The sequence below is a fragment of the Stenella coeruleoalba genome (genome assembly GCF_951394435.1).
Source record: "Stenella coeruleoalba genome assembly, chromosome: 10".
In the NCBI taxonomy this organism is placed as follows: domain Eukaryota; kingdom Metazoa; phylum Chordata; class Mammalia; order Artiodactyla; family Delphinidae; genus Stenella; species Stenella coeruleoalba.
The window spans coordinates 17990760-18011592 of NC_137156.1; the positions used below are offsets into that span (position 1 = coordinate 17990760).

Consider the following 20833-nt stretch of genomic DNA (forward strand, 5'->3'; position numbering starts at 1 on the left):
AACGGCCTTTTACATCTATCTCCCATTTTCACGAGAGAATAGCAAACAGAACTCTTCTTTCAACTTCATATTTCTCTGATGGTGAAGTCTGGGAAAGTCTGCTACTCTATGCTACCATTTCTTTTTAAATTAAATCTCCTTTTGTCCGCTCTGGGAAAGGTAGCAGAGTTTGCATTATCAGTGGGCCTCTTTGTAAAGATAATTAGATAAGTAAATACTTGCAGCGCTACAGCAAGGCATTGAGTAGTGCTTCTTACTTATTGGAACATTCCCCTGCACACAAGTTAGTTACTAAATTGCACTGTTCTTTTCAGCTGAGCCCTCACAGCAAAATGAGGTGGCTTCTCTATTTTTACAGTAGTTTAAAAAAAGGAGGTTCAACCAGATGATTTCTAAGGGATATTTCTGCTCAAAATTGTATGATTCCGTGAAATACCGATCAGATGACATTTAGATATATTATAGACTTCTTTAACTCGTAGATCTTTAGAAGAATGTACCTTCCAGAAGGACCAGTCTAGATAGTACAAATAAAATAGAAAGTTGGACCAAATTAAACGGCTCTGAAAGATAGCATGGGGGCAGGGGCAGTTAACTGTGAAGAAAAAGAAATGGATGATTCATAGGAATTACTGTTATTATTTTCACATATCCATACTTTGCACCTTACCTACTGCCAAAAACTCTTTAAAGCATATAATACACATTGGAAATTAAACCATTACCCTCTGTGTGGACTAAGCCATAAAACTTCAATATTTAAAGATGTTAGATCTGTTATGTGGTTCATTTGCCCCCCAGCATAATCAATGTAGTTATTTCTTTTGTCTCCACAACCAAATCACCCTGCTGCATGGTCAGTCTGATCCATGATGGCAGCATCAGTTATGGCAGTGGTCAAAATCCTGACGTGGTCATGCCATTCAAATATAGTCAGACTGCCCTGTGAACCATACCTCAGCTGCCTCTCAAATAGAGGCCCTTTAATGCAATAAATCAAGAAGGGATTCATTTTTGACCATCAAATTGAGTTCTTTTAAGACAGTCTTACCTTGAAATGACTATTTTTCATTTTGCATATTACAAATGTCATGCTTTCTTTCCCAGGTATTGTCATCTCTCTAGGTTAACAAAGACATTGTCATTGAAAGAACCAGCACCCATTTTTTAAAAAACAGACCAACGGTCTCCTACTTACCAAAATCTAATGTGGGAATTTTCATACCATGTTGACGGAGAGATGAATAAAAATGTATCAGTAGTCCCAAACACATTGCGTTGAAATTATTTTTCAACTGAAAAAAAGTTGGGTAGTTTTATTTCCAAATTGGCACATAATTCACAGTAAATTTTATTTATGCAATTAGGCTTAAGGATTGAAGGTATTCAAAACAAACGACCCAGCAACAAACAATCAAGTAATGATGGGAGATTTGACACAGTTCAAGAGTTGCCTGGAGTTCAAAAGGCCTGCTTTTCACATCAGCTTTCATAATTCTGTTGCCCTCTGTAGTGACTCCTGCGCTCTGTTTCTATCTGGTATCGAACACCAGGAATGCTAAGGAAGAAGCACAAAACAATGCTCTCAAGTGCAGGAAAACCTGATCTTTTTTATGCTTTTAGCAATGTGACCTTAGGTATTGATGTACAGCCTGCTGCTGCACCCTAGAGCGAAAGGGAACATTGGTAATTAAGTCAGTATCTGCACTTTTCTAAAATAGTGCTGACTTGCAACAAAGAGAGACCCTTTATTTTTCCTCTGTGTCTCCCAGTGAATGCAGATGCAGGCACTGACCTCTGACCTTTCTCCAAATTCTCCTGCTGCAGCTGTTATTTTTCTTTCTCTGGGCCTTTAGTTGCTGATAGACTGGTAAGATTCATTAAATTGTGTGTGCAACTTTCTTTTAAGCAAACATGAAGCAGTTTATACCCCAAGCCTTATGAAATATATCTTTATTGAGCTCAGAATGAAAGTAAATGCTTTCACTGGGGCACCTATCAGGGATTTGCCAGATAAGTACATAGACTGATTGACCACTCTAAGAAGCCACAGAATTTTTTTTGAGGAATTTTATATGAAATATGAAACTTCCCATTGTAAAACTCCCAAGATTGTAAAGTGAATTGAGTCAGAAATCTTTTTTTATATTCCATTAGCGTCATTACTGAAATAGGGCCACAAAAGGTAATAGCAATAAAACCAAATACCTTGAGGTGTGTATGCAAATTATATGCTAATATATGGTAATCTGAGCACCACGTTCAGTGGCCATAAAAAATACTAAATACAGCTAATTAAAGGTAGGTAAGTTGCTGTGTTTTATACTTCACAGCAATATAAGAGAAGCAGTATATTATGATAATTATAGCATTGCTTGCTTTGGGGAATACCTCCAACATTTTAACAGGATTTCTTATTTTGGTATATTTGTCCATTTCACTGAATGTAATCACTTTTTCTCTTTCCTACCCCAGGTTGTAGATCCATGAAATTAGTGCAAAACTAAGTAACAAATTAAGTCTTTAGCCCGAAGGAAAACAAACACTCTTCTCCCTAGAAACTTTGGAAGAGTCATACCCATGCCTATTATAACAAGTGCCCCCCAACCTGGGTATTGGGGTACAGAAGTTAGCCACATTGAAAACTTGGGTCACCAGAGCCAAGAATTCTCAGCATACATGGCAAATAACTATTTCTCCCAGAAATGCAACCTTAATACAGAACATTCTTTCTTATCGTGAACTCAAGTCATGGAATATATATTTACTTTTTTAATTCATAGGAAATTCTAAAGAAAAACTGCAATGAGATTTATAAGAGAGCATAAAGTTGATGTGAAATCTGCCTTAAAAATACCTGATTTTCCTTAATCTAACTAAAAAGCTATGTATGTATATTCAATATGTTAATAGTACTTTAACCTCTAAAATGCTTTTGCTCTTTTATATTAAATGTATACTTTATCAGGCTGAAAATTACCAAAGTTAGGCAAAACATTCATCTGAAATCAATTTACCAACTTACTTGTGAAGTTTATGTTGTTAAACTTCACTGGGCTGCTAGGTAGAGATTTAACAGCTCTGCAATAAGGGGGTTAATATTTCATGAATTCATCCTATATCACATATCAGTATTTCAAACAAAACTAAATGTAAAAAATACCGCAAGCCAACCAACTAACAACAAAAAAAATCAGTGATATAGTTTACCTGTAGGATAGTGGGTCCCAAACTTTAGAATGCATTAGAATCACCTGGAGGACTTGTTAAATCTCAGAATTTCTGCTAAAATAGGTCTAGGGTGGGGCCTGAGAATGTCTGTTGCTAATATGTTTCCAGATGATACTGCTGGTCCAGAGCCCATACTTTGAGAACCAACGCTGTAGGCCAGGGAAGGCTAATTGTGTGACCTGCAGCAATGAAAGGCATTCATGAGCTTTCTTTGAAGACCTTCCAGGCCAGTCCAACAATCAACAGAATAGTCCTTGCTTAGATAGAGGTCACCCTATTTCACCATTGTAGGGAGTGGTTTCACCTCCAGCCTCTCTCTGGGTATTGTGACCCAGGTTTTGTGAATAACTTGGATTTTTTTTTTTTAATTACCCTGACTTATATATTGACAGCTATATTAGCCAGGACTCTTTCGGTTGCAAGAATCATAAACACAATTTTAAATAATTTAAGCAAAATAGGAGATGTGGATATGTGATCCTGGGCTAGTCACAAAATTGAGGCTGGGGAGGGTTAGTAGTCGGAGCCATACATGTACCACAGATCCTGGGGGAACTGAGGGTCTCAGATAAGTGACTAGACACATTCAGCCATTTCCTTTTCTTCTTGCCTATCTTCATTCTCGCAGACTATTTTTCTCTGTATAGCAGTGAACAAGAATGAGAACGTAAACCAGGGAACATCTTCCCACATGGCAAGTCTTTCTTTCTTGTGGACCACATGGCAAGTCCCATTGGATTGGCCATATTATCCTTGTTTCAGATCCCCATGGGTCATGGTGGGAAGACAAATAAAGGAAGATATATTTAAAACTCTACCGGATCCACTTCAACTAGGAGAAGAAGCTCCAGCTTGAGGAGATGTAGGGTATTTGTTTTAAGCTGATTGTATTTTCTTATAAAGTCCTTATGGAGGGAAAGAAAGCAAATTTTAGTTAAGAATGGTCTGCCATTCTCTGCCAGGGTAGAGGATCCAAGTAACCAGCAATTAAAGTGGTACCTTGAGGAATGACACACATCAAGGACATCCCAGAAATTTGGGGGCCGCTTCTCATTTGTCCAGAAGGAAAAGGGCCTGGAAAAGCAATGGGATCTTCGGGATATATGTCTCCTTTGGGGCAAACATCAGACTATTCCTTGAAATCTGAGAAGATCCCTAACTCTACATTCTACAGTGATTAGGTTTAATGAGCTGAGAGTTTTAAGAAGACATGCATTCACTCCATAAACATATCTCAAACTCTGACTCTGTGGCAAGTGCTACTTGTGTTAATTTCCTGTGGCTGCTGTAACAAATTACCCCAAACTCAGTGACTTAAGACAGCACAAACTTATTATCTTATATTTTGGGAAGTCAGAAGTCCAACACAGGTCTCACTGGCTAAAATCAAATTGTCAGCAGGGCCGTGTTTCTTTCTGGAGGCTACAGGAGAAAATCCACGTCCTTGCCTTCTCCAGCTTCTAGAATCCACCTGTATTCCTAGACTGACTTGTTGCCCCTTCTTCCATCTTCCAGGCTGAGTCCTTCTCACACTGCATCACTCTGACCTTTTTTTCTGCCTCTCTCTTCCATTTTTAAGGACGCTTGTGACAACTGTGTGCCTACCAGAATATCCAGGATAATCTCCCTTTTCTTAAAGTCAGATGATTAGCAACCTTAATTCCTTTTTGCCACATAATACCACACAGTCGCAGGTCTTGGGGATTAGGGTGTAGATATCTTTGGGGCGGAGTTTATTCTGCCTACCACACTGGTATATGTATATAGGGAGTGGATTCAGATATGGATAAGCCATGATTCTACCTTCTATGATTCCATAGCATGCGCCAGAAGTTGGTAGTGCAAACACATAGGTACCATACAGTTTAATAATAAATAGTATAATAGATGCGTCTCCATGGTCCACTGATGGACCAAAGGAAGGAGTAGCATATTAAGTCTTGATGGATCATAAAAAAAGAATTAAGTGAGTAGGGGGGAATTTACCTAAATTTTGAAGAAGGAGAAGGACATTTTTGCCGAGATGTCAGGTGGGTGGAGATTCAAGGCAAAGATATAATTCAACTTAGATTTTATCCTGTATGCAATGAGATGCCATTTATGGATTCTGAGCAGTGTAGATACCATCCATATCCAATATGTATGTTAGGAATATTATTATTATATTGACCATGGAGGGAGAGTTTACAGGGGAATTAATCTGGAATTGGATACATCACCAAGGAGATGATTGCAACATTTCAGGAAAATGGGTGCTATAGACTTGAACTAACTCAGTGGCAGAGAAATTAGAGGGGAATAGATGTATTTGAGAGAAATGTTAAGGGATTAACTGGAAGAATTTGCTGAGTGGTCGAATGTAGAACACCAGGGGAAGAATGAGTCAAGGAATTACTCCTGGTTTCTGCCTTGGGTGACCAGTTACATTGTGGTACCGTTAACCAGGATAAGAATTGCAAGGCAATAAATCGTGATGGAGAAAAAGATAATTGCTTCCATTTGGATATGTTGACTTAAAGTGCCTGTGGGAAGATGGTGAAGATTCATCCTTATAGCAATTAAAATGAAAAGATCTGGGATATTTGGTTGATTTTTAAGTCTGAAATACCCTTCCCTCCAAATCATAATCTTAGTTTAGTTGGATGAAGAGATTATTTAGGAATGAGATGACATATACAAAAGGGGGCCCATGGCCAGGGATGGATAAGGAGACATGGCACAGAGCAGCGTGAATAATGTCAGGAAGGAAAAAGCCAAGGAATATACAAAAATTTTAAGGAAAACTAAAAGCACTCTGTAATGTATATTTAGAGCAAAGAGAATGTAAGCAAAGGGAATGTTATATAATATTAACAAATGACACTATAAAAACAGAGTTTACAGTGATTTTCTTGTGTCTTCACAAAAGAATGGTCTTCAAATTGAAAACGGGTCTAACAAAGATGGTAAAAAGGGAATTGGATCCAAAGATAGATATGAGAGATACTTAAGGAACATCTATTTGCTTTAAATGTGTTCCTGTCTTCAGGCTTAGATTATTCCAGGATACTGAAATAATTTCCAGATATTTTCGTAGAGCCATTACTCATAACCTCTGAGGAGTTATGAAGAACTGGTACAGTGCCAGAAGTCTGGCCTCTAAATGGTAAGGACCTGAGGATAGGCCATGACAGCTGGTAATCTTCTGTTTGATTCCTGACACATTCTAGAATGGACTACTTAGACAACTTGTATGTGGGTATTGAGAGGATAGTCAATCACTTGCAGGGTTTAACAAAAATGCATCAGTAGGAAGTCATTTCATTTATATTTTTCTTTTTCACGGAACAAGAAGTTTAGAGAAGGCTAATAAATGGGGACAGGATCAAAATTGAATGAATATTTCAGTTTCGAAATAATAGACCCACGTAAATACAGGGACAAATGTAAAAGTCCTAAGATTAGGTTTAAAAAAATCAAACCAAGTGGGACGATGTTGAGGATCTGGCTTAGAGCAGTTAAAGTAAAAAGATCTGCATATATGGTTGATTTTAAGTTTAAAAGTAATACCCAGAATGATAACATAGTTTGCCCTCAAAGGCATGTTATTACCTCAAACAAGCAAGAAAACAGCTTTATCTGTATTGGCAAAGATTCCATTTCGAGTATTGAGCTGTCTTTTGGGTACTGTATTTTAAAGGAGCAAAAACGTAGGATCTGGAAATTATGTTGAATGAATAATGGTTGAAGGAGCTAATTATAATGTTTAGGCCAGAGAAGACATGTTATGTCTTTAAATATTTGAGGACATGATATAAGATTGGGCTCCTAATTTTCTTTGGCTCTAGAGGCTGAAATTAGTTTAATGAGGAATGATTAAACTCAATATTGAAAGAACTTTAAAAAATTAGATCTTCCAAAAAAATGAACTGCCTGATGAGAAATATGGTTCTTTTCAATAGCAATCCTCAAACACAAGTTAAGTGACCACTTAACAAGGATAGTGGAAAGGAAATTCCAGCATCAGGTGGGAGTTTGCAATATATTCATTTTTTTCTTATCTTTTTAACTCTAAAGATCCTTTTCAACTAAAAAAAATTCCATGGGTCTTCACATACTAAAACTTTTAGTATCTGTTACATGAGAAAGTATATAGAGCAATAGAAAAACATTTGTTTGGATCCAGAATTATTTTGATATAAATATGTACTAAAATGGCTTAAAAGTATTTTTACACTTTCATAAAAATTAAATTCTCAAGACATATATTTATTCTACAGACAATGCCTGCTACTTTTTTAGATTCACAACTCCCGTAAACAATTGCATGTCCTCTCATGTTTCCAAGCTTCAGATGAAGAACTGAACAAGATAATAAAATTATCAATAGGTCTGGGTGCAACCTGAGAATTTGCGTTTTTAGCAGATTCTGAGGTGATGCTGATGCTGCCAGTAGGCAGATCACATTTTGTTTTTCGGTTTCTTTTGTGCGGTACGCGGGCCTCTCCCTGTTGTGGCCTCTCCCGTTGCGGAGCACAGGCTACGGATACGCAGGCTCAGCGGCCATGGGTCACGGGCCCAGCCGCTCCACGGCATGTGGGATCTTCCCGGACCGGGGCACGAACCCGTGTCCCCTGCATCGACAGACGGACTCTCAACCACTGCGCCACCAGGGAAGCCCGCAGATCACATTTTGAGTAGCAATAAAAGTTATCTTCCAGGTTCAGAATTTGTTTTACCATGACTTTTACCCTTTATCCACATCCAAAATTGATACTGTTCCCTGTGGATAATTTATAGCATAGTCTCCTGTCCTACTCTGAATCCTGGCTTTACCGTTTATCAAGCAGAGTGATCTTGAAGAAATTCCTTCAGATTTCTGATTCCTTTGTGAGGTTGACATCTAAGGATTAAATGAAATAATATAAGTAAAATGCTTAGCATAGTAGCTGACACAGATGGTTACTGAATATTTTAATGACAATGAATGTAAAGGTGATGATGAGAAATGAGCAGATTTCTTATACAAGCCTTCTTTTTTAAAAATTTTATTGAAGTATAGTTGATTTATAATGTTAATTTCTGCTGTACAGCAAAGTGATTCAGGTTTCTACAGGATATTGACTATAGTTCACTGTGCTATATAGTAGGACCTTATTGTTTATCCATCCTATATATAATAGTTTGCATCTGCTAGTCCCAAACTCCCAATCCTTCCCTCCCCTACCTGCCCCCTTGGCAACCACACGTCTGTTCTCTATATCTGTGAGTCTCTTTCTGTTTCATAGATATGTTCATTTGTGTTGTATTTTAGATACCACATATAAGTGATATCATATGGTAATTGTCTTTCTCTTTCTGGCCTTCTTTGCTTAGTATGACAATCTCTAGGCCCATCCATATTGCTGCAAATGTCACTATTTCATTCTTTTTTACAGCTGAGTAATATTCCATTGTGTATCTTCTTTATCCATTCATCTGTTGATGGACATTTAGGTTGTTTCCATAAATAGTGCTGCTATGAACATAGGGTTGCATGTATCTTTTCAAATTATAGTTTTGTCTGGATATGTGCCCAGGAGTGGAATTGCAGGATCATATGGCAAATCTATTCTTAGTTTTTTTAAGGAACTGCCATACTGTTTTCCATAGTGGCTGCACCAATGTATATACCCACCAACAGTGTAGGGGGGTTCCCTTTTCCCCATACCCCCTCCAGCATCTTATACAAGCCTTCTTAAATAAGTGTTCTTCCATAACGCCATACGTGTTCCTAAAAAATTGCATATTAAAAGAATAGAGTTCAAGGAAACAGACCCATCCAGTGCATCTTTGTAATCAAAGCACTAAAAATACAAAATAATGATTTATACCTGGGTGGTTAATTTAGATGGCCCAGGCGGAAGCTCAGCATTGCTGAAAGCTGCCACTGTGGGTATTAAAATGAGCAAAGGACATTACAGAAGAAATACGGCAACACTGCAATGAGAGCAGCATTAATGGGTGTGGAAAGGTCTGAGATGCTAGAGCTGACAATAAGGTGGGCAAGAGGGGTGGGCAGTCCAAGGCAGCTTGAGGTATGAGCCCAAAAGACTGGCCTTGCCTTTCAGATTCCTTCAAACACAGCTGAATAGGCTCCTGCTGAAACTGAAACAGCTGAACTGATGTTTGTTTTTGTTTTCCTTTCCTCCTGAAGGTTATAATTCTGTTCTACTGTTTTGCACCCAACTCTGCCTGGGGTTGGGGAGGGCAGGAATCACATATAAACCAAGCCGACTTCTGCATTTCACCGACATCATTCTAGTTACAGAACTGCATTACAGAACTAGTTACTAATTTTAGTTACCCAAACTTGCATTACAGCAGAACAAAATGCATTGGGTTTTATAGTCTACATTTAATCTGGAAGGCATTGAGAAGGAACACCTCCTATAGCCTTTTTGGATTCTCTAATATCCAGGTTACTAAAAGATTTCCCAGGTTATTGTGGTGAAGAAAACCTTTTGCAGACACTTGACCAATAGAAGCAAAGGGGCAGAGTCCCCAGTCACAGTGGCTCTTGGTTTAATATCTCCCTTACACCTTCATTCTATTGTTGTGTTCCCTTCATGGGTGACGACCAAACTCAATCATGAAACATTTTCTCCTAGTTTAACTCCTTCCTAAACCTGCTCTCCTCATCCCAGACTGCTTTTCAATGCAGCTTCCATAGATGACAGCAGCATAAGTTGGGCAAGCAAGCATCTTCAAAGGAAACTGAGAAGATCAGGTGTAACTTTTTGGTTGGCGACCTCAATTCCTTGTGGGAAGGAAAGGATAAAAATAGTACATATATTCAAAGAAGCTGCGGCTCTTGGCCCAGTATCCGGGCTAAGTGAAAGCCTGACGGTTTTACCTTGATGTTTGTTTAAGCAGCAGCCTACAGTATGGCACGAGGTGAATTTTTTCTCTACTTGTTTTATTCCAAATAGTTTTCAAAAGCTCCTGTGGAACACTGACTGTGGCTTTGATCGGGCTCTTATTCAGGGCTGACATTCCCATGAACAACTCTAGCTCTGACCAGCTTCAGCTACTTTTAAAATTCTCATTTAAATTCCAATTCCCCATAATCTTAACAGGCAAAAGACAGACCCAGAGTGAGGAAGGGAAAGTGAGATGCCTCCTTTGGATCCACAAGGCCCTCAGATGAAACGGACCCATCTAGGCAGCAGGAAAACAGTAGAAATCCGTGAAGAAAAGAGCTAGATACTTGATGTACGCCATATGCCTTCGAGACTGCGGTTTCTGACCGACACTTGGTTCAGATGAGCCTGCAACATGTGTCTGAAGGTTCCCATAACCCTGCAAATCAGAAAAAAAAGAAAAAGAAAAGGAGCCATACATTTCTAAATATCAGACTGTCTTGCGAGATTTCTGGAATGTTTTAGGCTGTATTTTGGGGTAAAAACAGAAAAAGGCTGATGTGGTGAGCAGTGTCTGCGAGAGGAAGCGTCCCTTGCTTGGGTTCATTTTATGGGCATTCCTAAAATCTGTCATTAGGTTTTGCTTTTTCACCTCTCTCCCCACAGCCTCTCTCAAATTCACACTCCAGAGCCTCTTCTTGTCCTTGGCAATTTGAGGAATTTTATCTATATTTGTGATATCGGAAGGTATTTGGAAGTCACGTGGACTGACAGCAGATTCACCTTTTTTCAGGGACGATGCACAGGAAATAGGAAATCCTTTTCCTGCTCTTCACCTCTGGCTGCAGAGAAGTGGGCCTGGTCTCTCATTTGCCTCTTTTGTTACACAGCTCAGGTACTCCTGGTTTTCCAGTGAGCTCTCCCACCTCTCCGTGTCCTAATCCATTCCACTCTGGATTTGGTGACTTCTGGTGACTCCGTATTTGCACTAGCAGGCGTCTCAGCTAACCTCTCTGGTTTGGTGACCTGTCCTTTGGACTCAGTGGACACCACCAGCCCAAGGATTCTTCTCTTTGTCTGGGCTCAGTGGTTTCTCCACTGGGATTGGAAATGATGTTCATTCCCCTTCCATCCCCTTTCATACTCTACTTCTGGGAGAATAATGTAACAGAGAAGAACAAACCTGACTCCATATTGGATCGTTTCCTTTAGCTCTAACCCTTGTGCTCTGTCCCCTGTGCTTAGTCTTGCTGGCTCTGCACCTTTTGTAAAAGAATGTTGCCTATAGCCTGAAATATACATGATGGCCCATTCTCAAGGTTCTGACCTTTAAAGGTGTAACACTTTTCCATTCACATAGAGAAAAAAATTTGCAGAACAGAAAATAACGATTGTCTTGTTGGAGGCTTATAGGAACATTGTCACCAGACAGACCTATGTGGACAGCTGCAGGATCAAAGGATTCCTGCGCCAAGAAGTTTGTGACAACCAGCCACACTCCTTCCCCTTTTAGTATAAAAGAAGCTTGAAATCTGACTCCAGTAAGATGGTTCTTTGGGACACTAGTCCACCCCCTTCTCAGTCTGCTGGCTTTCTGACTGAAGTTCCTTACCCCAACAACTCACCTCTCAATTTATTGGGCTGTCATGTGGGGAGCAATATGGGCTTGGACTCAGTAACAATATGAGATAGGCTTTCTTGGCCCCGAATCCGATTTTTCCAGGAGAAAAGTTGACAAAGCACAAACTAACAGTGAGTTAATTTTATCATTGATCTTCAGGATATGTTTGGGACATATTATGGTTTTCTAAGTTGCAACTCAGTCACTGGGTACAGATGATTTTGACAACCTATTATTTCCTGAAACCATTCTATGCTTCCTCTCTCCGTTCCCTCTGCCTTAGATGAGGATCTTATTCTTGATCACTAATAATCCCTTGCTGCCAGGCCTAGTCCTGTTCACATCGTCACTAGAGTATCTGTCCTTTGCTTTGCTGTTTAAAACATTTCACTGCCTATCCAGCATTTACATCAGCATTTCCTAAAGGACAGACAATCATAGAGAAATAAGTGGCTGAATAAATCTTTAAAACACTGATATCCTGAAACCCCTTTTGGAGACCCCATATGCTTTCATAATTCAGAGCTGTAACGGTTCTGAAGAATCCTACAGTGAAGAAACTTGTTCAGTTCAGAATATTCTTAATGTATTTAATCATGGAATTCCTTTGCAAGTTTTACCTACTAAATATCTGTAATACTAGTTTCCACAAAGACACTTGGGTATGCTTTCTAGGATAAAAGACAAGCTGCTTACCTTGTAGGACTGGGCATATCATGGCATGTTATTTCCTGTCTACCTGTCTTACCTGATTTTCCACCCCTGGATGCCTTGCCCTTTTATATTCTACCTGAAGGATAGACAAAGGATCACCTTAGTCTGTGTCTTTGCATTTGCCTATCTTTCTGCCTAGAGTTTTTTTCTTTCCCTTCTCTGCCTAGTAAACTTTCCCGTCCCCATCTTTTGAAACCCAAAATAGATCCTTGCGAGGGGAATTCTTTGTTAACTCTTGCCCATTAGAAGTAATCACTCCCTCCTTAGTTCTGCTGCTATGCCTTTTCCCCTCCACATTTTGGTTGAATTCATATACTGGTTTACAATTGTGTTTGTGGGTCTAATGTGTTCAAATTGCTGTGAGTGACTTGATGAAAAGGGGTTGAGTCTGTGTAGTCAGTTTTTAGGATAAGCCTGGAACATAGTAGGAGCTTAATAGATGTCTGTAGAGCAGAAGAATGGCCTCGTACCACACATGGGTAACATCATTCTGGATTCCGAACTTCTGTTCATTTGGTGTCTTAAGCTAGATAGCACATGTACATCAAGAAAAAAAAGCAACAATGTCTTCATAGGGAAAAGAGATATATGAGATGTATGTGTGTACACATCTGCATATATACATATATACACACACAGATATGTACACGTATATAGTACTCAAGCACAGATTATATGTTTGCAAGGGACACTCACAAGCACACACTATGCCTTCACAGACATTTTCTCCATCCATGAAACACAGCAGTTTAATAAAGGATGATTAGGAAATACAGGAAAAGAAGCAGGCAATGAAATGCAGGCAATGAAATACATCAACTGTTTTAGAAATAACACCTTGGGAGTTTTAATCTTTACACGTAACCTTAGCTTCTAAGGTCTCCTCCCAACAGCAGACCTTCAGCATCCTGCACAGATTTCCATTTATCTGCGTGGGCTGAGCTGACCCCACTGGAAATCGAACATTACTCCAGATATTGGTCCAGGCACACTGACGCTGGTGAGGGACCCCTTGTGTGAAATTTACAGAAGAGCCTGCTAGAGAGTTCTGAAGTGCAGGAGCAACTGCGAGGCTGCTGCTTTCCTCCCAGGGCTGGTAGAAAGGAATCTTGGGCCACTTCTGTCCCCGCAAGGGAACGGCACCGCTGAGATGCCTTTCTCTCTGACTCTTGTGCTCTGCTCCCCCCGTCTCCTCTCATTCCTCACGCTCTGTCTTGCTCTGACCCTGACTGTAACATGACCAGTTAGTCATGACCTTCATGTGCTGCAGGGGTGCTCTGTTCTCCCTCTGCTCTGTCTCGCTGGCCTTAAGCTAGAGTGAACTCACTAAGCACGAGATTCCCTTTAAAAAAAATAGAACTGAAAGAAGTGTTGTTTGCTTTCTGGCCCTCAAACACCAAGGCACTGTTGTGCTCCTTAAAATTGTAAATTATGTCTGTTTAAGAAAATGTCAGTGTTTTCTAAAACAGAATAACAGTGCTAGAAAAGACTTGGCTGTGCTATTTGTTACCAAAGTTTCATGCAAGAAAAATGATGCATTCATCATTATGAGCGCAGTCAAGGGGCATAATGACTGGGGCACAATGCTGCTTCAGTTCTTTTAAGTAACATGATGGATTCTTTTTCTCCTCAGCAAGTTATCTGAGTAATGTAAAAGCTCATAAGCTGAGATCCAGGGAGACTCTGTCGATAAAGGACTATACTTAACAACAATTAGAGCGTGAGACACATCTCGTATAATTAAATTGATTATTTTTTTTCTTCTGCCTGAAACAAGACTTTTCCAGATAATGATTGCTTTAGTTGTCTAAAATTGTATTTATTGAGGTGGGGGAGGATTAGCTCTGTTGTTACATTGAGGCACTGCTTCTTGCGTCTTCGAAATCCGATTCTTAAATAGGCCGATTGGATGATTTTTGAATACAGAAGGGTAAATAGCTATGGATAATCTCTGAAATCAACATGAAATCCCTGTCCTGGTAAACATATTACTTAGTGACATAGAATTTCAGCAAGTGGACTCACAGGGGTGGGAAGGCGGGGGTAAAGGGGTCAGGCCCCTGGTTTTGATGGGTTCCCTGGCCAGTCAGGATCCTGAGCAAGGCTCTTAATTTAGCCATGCATTCTCCGGTGTAATGCAAGCATAAAATGGTCACATTTTTTTCCATGTCTAAAATATGTTAAAGATTTATAAAATGAGGAGCTTTACTTTTTACATTAAAAATTGCCTTTTAAGGGTACATGTAACACCCTCCTCCCAAAAGCACATAACCCCTTTTTGATCCCTGGATAACGCTACTAAATTGGGATATTTACCTGAACTTTCCTTACTTGGCCTCCATTCATGTCAAACAGCTGTTGGACAGAATACAAAGGGACTTGTCTGACTTTCTAGTAATAACCTTGATTTTTTTTCCTGGTGTCTTGAAAGCATTAATAGTGAATTGAGTTTTACCTTTTCCAGCAATGGGAGTGGCTGTTTTTCCCTTAAATATCACTGGGTTTAATGGGGCTAGAAATATTAAAAGAAACCCTAGCCATACGGAAATTTCAAAAGAAGGAAAGAGAGAGAGAGAAAGGGAGGGAAGGAGGGAGGAAGGAAGGGAGAGAGGGAAGGAGGAAAGAAGCTGTTTGTTGTTTTCTTTTATTTTTATTCAATTTTTTAAAAGCTCCGGAGGAGAGCAGACAAGGGTTGTGTGCAAGTGGGTGGAACATATTTGCTGTGAAATAGGATGGAATGTTTACTGAGCTATTTTCCATGAGAATCAAAATGTTTCTGCTCTCATATCCTCTTTTCACAGCAGTGGCCTTTTAAAACATGTTGCCTCGGTGACTGGTGGTCAGACTCCATGTGCTGCTTCCTTTGGAAGTAATGGCCCTAGACTGTGACTGGCTTTGCTCACCCTGTTGGGCAAGAGCACTGAGAGATTCGCTCCATTTCCAAGCCTGTGGGAGTTGAGTTCATCTCTTTCCAGTATTTACTGGAGAAATGTCTAGTGGGTTAGGGCATGGGAGAAAAACTTATCCTAACAGAGTGCTTCCTTGCCATCTGGGTTAACGTGTGTCATTGGGCCTGAGTCTTGGCCTTGAGCCTCTGCCTTTGCTACCCGTTGGCCCTGGGAGGATGATGGAGGGTGGTGTGATGGATAGAAAGTTGACCACGGAGGACCACCAAGGAATGGTGTGCGCTTGAGCAAGTCCCTTATCCTCTGTTAGTCTCTATATGCTGTAATTGAACTAAAATGGTATCACCTAACCTTAGTAGGACGACTGTTTGTAATAACTATATGCATAGCGAAAGGGGTGAAATTTAGTACAATAAAATTGTAGAAGTGGTTATGTTAGTGGGATTGAGGTCAAACTGTTTTTCTGTTTCTCTGGATTTTCAATAATTTTCTCTACCAGTGACAACAACAAAAACAACACAGCAAAGGCTCTTTGGGCAAGTCCTCTGTGATGGATGATTCAGTGTTCTGTTTTGCTTTTTGCATGAATCAATAATCTTTAATTTGTAAAAATAAAATATAGTTGACCCTTGAACAACATGGGTTTGAACCATATGGGTCCACTTATATGCAGATTTCTTTTTAATAAATACGTACTACAGTACTACACGATCTGAGGTTGGCTGGATCTAAGGATGAGGAACCCCCATAGAGAGGGCCCACTGTAAAGTTATATGCAGATTTTCATCTGCATGGAGGGTCAGCACCCCAACCCCTGCATTGTTCAAGGGTCAGCTGTACATAAAAAGTACATAAACTGTATCATACTACTTTGTGGGTTGTTTTGAAATGCAAATTAAATGAGTGAAAGTATGTAATATCTTATAGCCTATTTTACAGGTAGTAGTTGTTATTTTGGAAATCAAATTCTTTTAAAATAGTGATGATGAGTATCACAATCCCTTTATTTTATCAAGAATGCACTGCACACACTCATAGTGACTCTGTGAGTTAGTAATAGTGTCCTACACTAGTGTATGCACTATGCACACTATAGTGTATAACAAGTGAGAAAACTATCAGAGAATTCAGCAACTAGTCCAGAGTCACACCAGCAGAGCTGAGACCCAAGCAGGCTCTCTGAGTCCTGAGATCTACTCATTACGTATCGGCTCACTGAGTCCAAGGCCTGGAATTTGCTCAGTTGGACACCAGCTTAATCACTTTAATTACGGCCATCTGAAGAACATCATTTATCAGAACATATATATAATATAATATATATATTATATATTTTTTTCTGATAAATTATATTCTGAACTGAACTTTTAATTTTCAAATACCTATTAGTGTTGCTATATTGCAGTGGATCCTATCACTTCTTTTCTAAGAACCAAACAAAGCTAACCAACCTCTTGATTACAACAACATAACAAAGCCCAGTGATAAATTGTATACAGTAATAATTTAAAGTAATGCTGTGCTTAGGGCTTTGTTCACAGCTACCTCCAAAATGTGAACATTGAATGTCAAGTTTGAATTCATTCAGGTGAGAGGATGTTAATTCAAAACTTTATTTTGGAAATGTGAAGATAAAATCTTTTGAAGGTTTTTTGAAGGTTTTGAAGGTCTATCTTTAGTAGTTAAAAAGTGTGGGTTTTTTTTTGTTGTTGTTGTTGTTTTTTAACAAAAACAGACCAGACCTTTATGTTGTCTTAATTACTAGTGTAGTTTTAAAAAATTCCATGTTTTCCACTATTTTCTTTCTTTAAAATTCACTTTAGATATCTGAGGTCCTTTTATTTCCTTCATTATTAGTGAATCCTGCATTAGAAAGCCACCAACTTATTATAGCTTTTAGTTAATTACAAAAAAGTAACTTTATCACTACTAACTTCAATCTTATGCAACAACGAAACCAAGCCTAGAACATTTTAAGTAAGTTACTTTTTATAGGATTTTTATCTTCAAAACTCACTGTGGGGGCTTCCCTGGTGGCGCAATGGTTGGGGGTCCGCCTGCCGATGCAGGGGACGAGGGTTCGTGCCCCGGTCTGGGAGGATCCCACATGCCTCGGAGCGGCTGGGCCCGTGAGCCATGGCCGCTGAGCCTGCGCGTCCGGAGCCTCTGCTCCGCAATGGGAGAGGCCGCTGCAGTGAGAGGCCTGCGTACCGCAAAAATAAATAAATAAAAGTTAAAAAAAAAAAAAAAAAAAACTCACTGTGACTCCACGGTTTGTTGTGATATATCAGACCACATTAGTTTGAACTTTTGATCAAATCGACTAAATTTGGTGAATTTATTTTGCTATACATTTGGCCAAAAGTTTGTCAGTAATAGCATAAACCAGATTTTAGGGATAGTAATAAAGACTGGTAAAAGTGCTAAATGAGGAGGTATACTATTGTAGCTTATCAGTGTTAGAACACGAAAACACCTAAACAATCCAAAAGCGAGCAAGTAAACAAACAAACAAAAAGAAATACAAGGGAAGAGCTAAATTCAGAGGTATGTAAACAAGCAGTGTAATACAGCAGAAAGGTCAAAATCTGGAGAAACAAGTTCCTACCCCAGCTTTAGAAATTCCTGTGAGGATTTAGGTAAGTTGCCCCAGGGCCTTAGTGCCCTTTACTTGTAAATGGAGTTGATTGAGCCAAAACAGCGAATGGCTGTCTAACAGTTACAGTTCTGTAGGATTTACTAATAGAAGAAACTATGTGTCCTGCACACATAAAGCAAAACAAAACAAAACTGTATGAGCTCTACTTTTGTATGTTTTATATATCCCTGTTGTGTGTAAGATTTATTTTGGGGTAGGGAGTGTTCTCTGTTTAAAAAACTCTATCTATCTATCTATTCGTTTCTAAACAATCACTGAGACAAACTGGTCTGCTCTAATATTCTATGATGTAGTATATTCCTCAGTGTAGAAAAATCCACATATCCGTATCAATGTGTAGAATAAGAATAGTGATAGTGAAAATGATTCATTTCGTCAACAAATATTTATTGACTAAATATTTGCGTCTACTACATGATAGAACACTGTGACCGGCCCCAAGAGATAGAATCTTGAAAAATAAGTTCTGGATTGGTAATGGGAAACTTAGAATCCAACTGGGTCCAACACACACCAGCCGTGTCAACTTAGGTGAGTCAGATTTCTAGACTTAGATAATTCATAATCTGATTCGTTAAACATATATCTTACCAAATGTAACCCTAGATTCTAACTGCGCATCTGGTACTTTCCCCGCTTCCAGCGCTCTTAACATACTCCATTTACTTCTGTAACAAAACTGGGACAATGTTCCTAGCGTGATTTAGATTTAATTGCTCAAGGATTCCAGGTTTCAGGTTTCTGGAACCTGTTTTTCAGAATATTTGCTTCTCCTGACTTTGTGTGTGTTGTTCTGTTCTAGCATTAAAACATCATTTCTTTCCTTTTCTTTCTAAACTCCCTGAAAATGCAACTGTGGGAGGGAGATGCGTGGACCCACTATCACTTTTGCATAAATTACTTCAACAAGTATTTGTCCATGGCAGATGGGATTAAGCATGGTGGGACAGAGTCTTGGATTGCCTAACTTTGAAAAGGGAGGAAAAGGAAAAAGAAAATCTTGACAGGTGAATGACCGCAGAAAGGGAAGGTGGGAAATTGCCAAATACATCTACAGCACAGATTTCCTGATGTTCACTGAGGAGGTTAAGTTTCTGTCATCAAGAAGCTTAAAAATATTTTAAAAGACAAAGCATGGACAAAATAGGACTCTTGAATAATTATACAGCTATTTTACAGTTCACCCTTAAAGTTAGTGGTTCATAGAGTATTTTGGGAATTCAAAGCGTTGGAGACATATCTTTGTGGGACGATTTCTCTACCAATGGATGCTCAAATATAAAACCCAAAAGATTGCTCTGCGCCAACATCCTTCTTCCATTCTTATTGTTATGCAAAATTGTGATAACATCTCAAAATCTCAAATATTTTTATTCTGCTTAATAGGGTAGAATAACTCACACCAGAAAGATAGCTATGTCAGTCAGTGGGTGGGAATACATTATGGAGTTTTAGGTCTCAAAGAAAGACAGAAAGAATGAGTTTCTCTAATTAAGGCTGACAGCAGCAGCAGAACCTGACCTGGCTGGCAGTCCTAAAGTCAACCCACTCCCATTTCTGCAGGTTTTGTTTGTTGGTTTTTAATGAAAATGATCACTTCTCACATGTTTACATTCAAATAGGGACTCGAAAGTCAATAAATGCATCTATTCATTCAGTTGAGGAAAGCAATCCAGTTTTCCCAGTGTGTGCACATGTGTTTGTGGTTTGCTAATTTTTTTTTTTTTTTTGTCTTTTTAAGAAATACATATGCTGTAGCGTCAAGGGGGGAAGATTTTACACACTTCCATGGTGATGAAGTTTAATGGTAATCCTTTTGTATGTGTTTCTGGAGAAAAAAATTGTTTTACATAGGTATTACTTTAACACCAAAGAATACAAATAAAGTAGCATATTTGAAATCTCTCTTGCAGGCTCTCCTAACAAGAATATCAGGTCACTAGTTCTTTCTGTGCCTCATCTTGTGTTAATTCTACATAAACACATCCTAGAAAACAGCAAGGGGATATGCCAGTTGCGACCTTCCAAATACATTCCCCTTCTCTGTATGCTAGAGTATATTTAAAACAGATTATATTTTCCCTCTGTGTCTCAGTTTTCACAGTTAATAAGACAGGCATTTCCATGGCTGACTTGCTGTTTTCATGGGTAGCGAACATTCTGATTAGTATTCCAGATACCAAGTTTACCAAATTTTATCCAGAATTCAAAATGCCATAGACAATAAAGATTTTGCTTCTTGTTGTTTATATTTAAAACATCAAAATAATACTAATCGTATTGTTAAATATGTTATGATTGTTCTGGTAGCTGGTGTTTCTAAAGAAATGTCTGTTGAACCAGTGCGTCTTGAAGGATTTTCATGCCAAGTGGAAGCTGGAGAGATTAAAAATAATCTCCTACCATTAATCTCATATGCAAAACTGTAAAATAAAACCTCGCATCCCACTAGGGAGAAGGCAAGCTGGAGATTTACAACACTGAGAGTTATGAGTTTCAGTTCTTATGATCTGAATTTTTTTGCTCTCTATCATACACAACCAATCTCTAAAAACCTCCACCAAATGGAAGATAGTTGAAGGTAATGTTGTGTAAGCTGCCGATAAGTTTTCATAATTATTCTTGTGAAATTAACAGAATCAGTTGAATTTTAGTACCAAACCTAATTAACTTCCAAACCTAACTCTTCACAAGGATAAATGACCCAGTGTTTCAAAAAAAAGAAAAGTAAGCTTAGCTGTTTCCCGCTACCATTTCCTCATTTGGATTCATCCTAATCTTATGATATTAAGGATGGCACCATAATAAATAAGATAAATAA

At 38.9% G+C, this 20833-nt stretch overlaps 1 protein-coding gene across 23 annotated transcripts in view; it reads left to right on the forward strand.

Annotated features, from left to right (window-relative positions):
- Window positions 1-20833, forward strand: part of LOC307193308 (uncharacterized protein) — a 1334119-nt gene that overhangs the window by 883118 nt on the left and 430168 nt on the right. For 15 of the 23 annotated variants that reach the window (XM_079935121.1, XM_079935115.1, XM_079935106.1 and 12 more), the window contains exon 1: window positions 19428-19819. The exons of the other annotated variants lie outside the window; for them this stretch is intronic. Coding sequence is in view for 14 of the 15 variants with exons in the window: in XM_079935115.1 (XP_079791241.1) it covers window positions 19817-19819 (3 nt within the window). In the remaining variant the exon portion in view is untranslated. Of the gene's footprint in view, window positions 1-19427; window positions 19820-20833 lie in introns of those variants that run through there. 23 annotated transcript variants of the gene reach the window in all.